Raw genomic sequence first — 1,993 nt, forward strand, 5'->3', positions numbered from 1 at the left:
AAAGTAACTATAGCTACAAAAATTTGTAAATGGGGGGCTTCCCTGGTGGCGCAGTGGTTGAGAGGCTGCCTGCTGATGCAGGGGATGCGGATTCGTGCCCCGGTCCGGGAAGATCTCACATGCCGCGGAGCAGCTAGGCCCGTGAGCCATGGCCGCTGAGCCTGCGTGTCCGGAGCCTATGCTCCGCAATGTGAGAGGCCACGGCAGTGAGAGGCCCGCGTTCCGCAAAAAAAAAAAGAAAAAGAAAAAAAAATTTGTAAATGGTTACATAATATAGAAAGAGGTAGATTATAATATTAAAACATAAATTGGCGGAGACCCTCTGCACCCTTGCGAACATGGCGCTGCGAGTGGCGCGGAGCGTGCGGGCAGCGGTCTGCAGCCTGCGCGCCATCTCTGCGCCCAACGCGCCCTGCCCGCCGCGGCCCTGGGGACTGCGGGCGGGCGCCGTCCGGGCGCTGCGCACCGGTCCCGTTCTGCTGTCGGGTCGTAAATTCACAGACAAACATGAATGGGTAACAGCAGAAAACGGTGTTGGAACAGTGGGAATCAGCAATTTTGCACAGGAAGCTTTGGGAGATGTTGTTTACTGTAGTCTGCCTGAAGTTGGGACAAAATTGAACAAACAAGAGGAATTTGGTGCTTTGGAAAGTGTGAAAGCTGCTAGTGAACTCTATTCTCCTCTATCAGGAGAAGTAACTGAAATTAATGAAGCTCTAGCAGAAAATCCAGGACTTGTCAACAAATCTTGTTATGAAGATGGTTGGCTGATCAAGATGACACTCAGTAACCCTTCAGAACTAGATGAACTAATGAGTGAAGAAGCATATGAGAAATACATAAAATCTATTGAGGAGTGAAAATGGAACCCCTAAATAAACTAGTTTGAAACAACTTAATCTAGTATAGTTGTCTTAAATTAGTGGTGGATAGATTTTTAAAAAGCAACTTTTAGCAAAAGAAACTACTTTCAACAATGTTGCCTGAAGAAAATACCCCTTAACTTCCTAATGATTTCACATAAACACTATGCATCTTTTTCACAACAGCCTGTGATTTTTAGGCTAGTCTCCAGTTATAATACTCAGAATTCCTGAAATTATCTGTGGTAAAACTAGTTATAAAAATTATGTAATTCAAGGATAACATTGTTATCTTAACCTTACATAATATTGTAACTTGCTTACAGCCATCCCTGGATTTGGGTCAAAATACTCAATGAACTTGCCATTGGAAATAAATGACAGTGGAGAAAAGTTTGTTAGTTGTATAGTGTCCAGTGAAGAACATTACTATCTTAATTTTGCAATATACTGTGTTTGCTGGTGCTATTTTTATACAGTGAAGCAACAGCCTTGCAGGAAAATAAGAAACAGTTTAATAATAAAATATTCAACTTCTTAAAAAAAAAAAAAAAAAAAAAAAAAAACATAAATTATCTTGGAGAGAAAGGGTAAAACTTTGTATGTGATTGAAGTTGTCATTAGCATAAAGTTGACTGTTATAACTAAAAAGATGTTTTATGTAAGCCTCATGACTTACAAAGCAAAAACGTTCAGTAGATACATACAAGATAAAGAAAAGGGAATCAAATTCCTTGATTACAAAAAAATCATCAACCCAGAAAGGAAGACAACACAACAGGAAGACAGGAGCAAGGAAACTACAAAAAGCCAGAGAAGAATAAGATGGCATTGGTCAACCTTACCTATCAATGATTACTTTCAATGTTATTGGATTAAATTCTCCAATAAAGAGGTATAAAGTGGCTGAATGGATTAAAAACAAGACCCAACTTATGCTGCCTGCAAGAGACTCACTTCAGCTTTAAGGACACACACAGATTGAAAGTGAAGAGATGGAAAAAGATATTCTATGCAAATGGAAAACAAAAGAGAGCATGAATAGCTGTACTTATATCAGACAACATAGACTTTAAGTCAAAAACTGTAACAGGAGACAGAGAGGTATTTATTTAATGATAATTCATTGA

At 39.5% G+C, this 1,993-nt stretch overlaps 1 protein-coding gene across 1 annotated transcript; it reads left to right on the forward strand.

Annotated features, from left to right (window-relative positions):
- Positions 1 to 318: 318 nt before the first annotated feature.
- Positions 319 to 1,403, forward strand: LOC309965274 (glycine cleavage system H protein, mitochondrial). Its single transcript, XM_082844676.1, has one exon. It carries the CDS (start codon positions 339 to 341, stop codon positions 858 to 860), a length of 522 nt encoding a protein of 173 aa, XP_082700802.1. The 5' UTR covers positions 319 to 338; the 3' UTR covers positions 861 to 1,403.
- The last annotated feature ends 590 nt before the right edge of the window (positions 1,404 to 1,993 follow it).

Source organism: Leucopleurus acutus (genome assembly GCF_964270905.1).
Source record: "Leucopleurus acutus genome assembly, chromosome: 8".
Taxonomy (NCBI): Eukaryota; Metazoa; Chordata; class Mammalia; order Artiodactyla; family Delphinidae; genus Leucopleurus; species Leucopleurus acutus.

Coding starts and splice junctions, on each gene's coding strand:
- LOC309965274 (XM_082844676.1), top strand. CDS start 339: ATGGCGCTGCGAGTGGCGCGGAGCGTGCGGGCAGCGGTCTGCAGCCTG.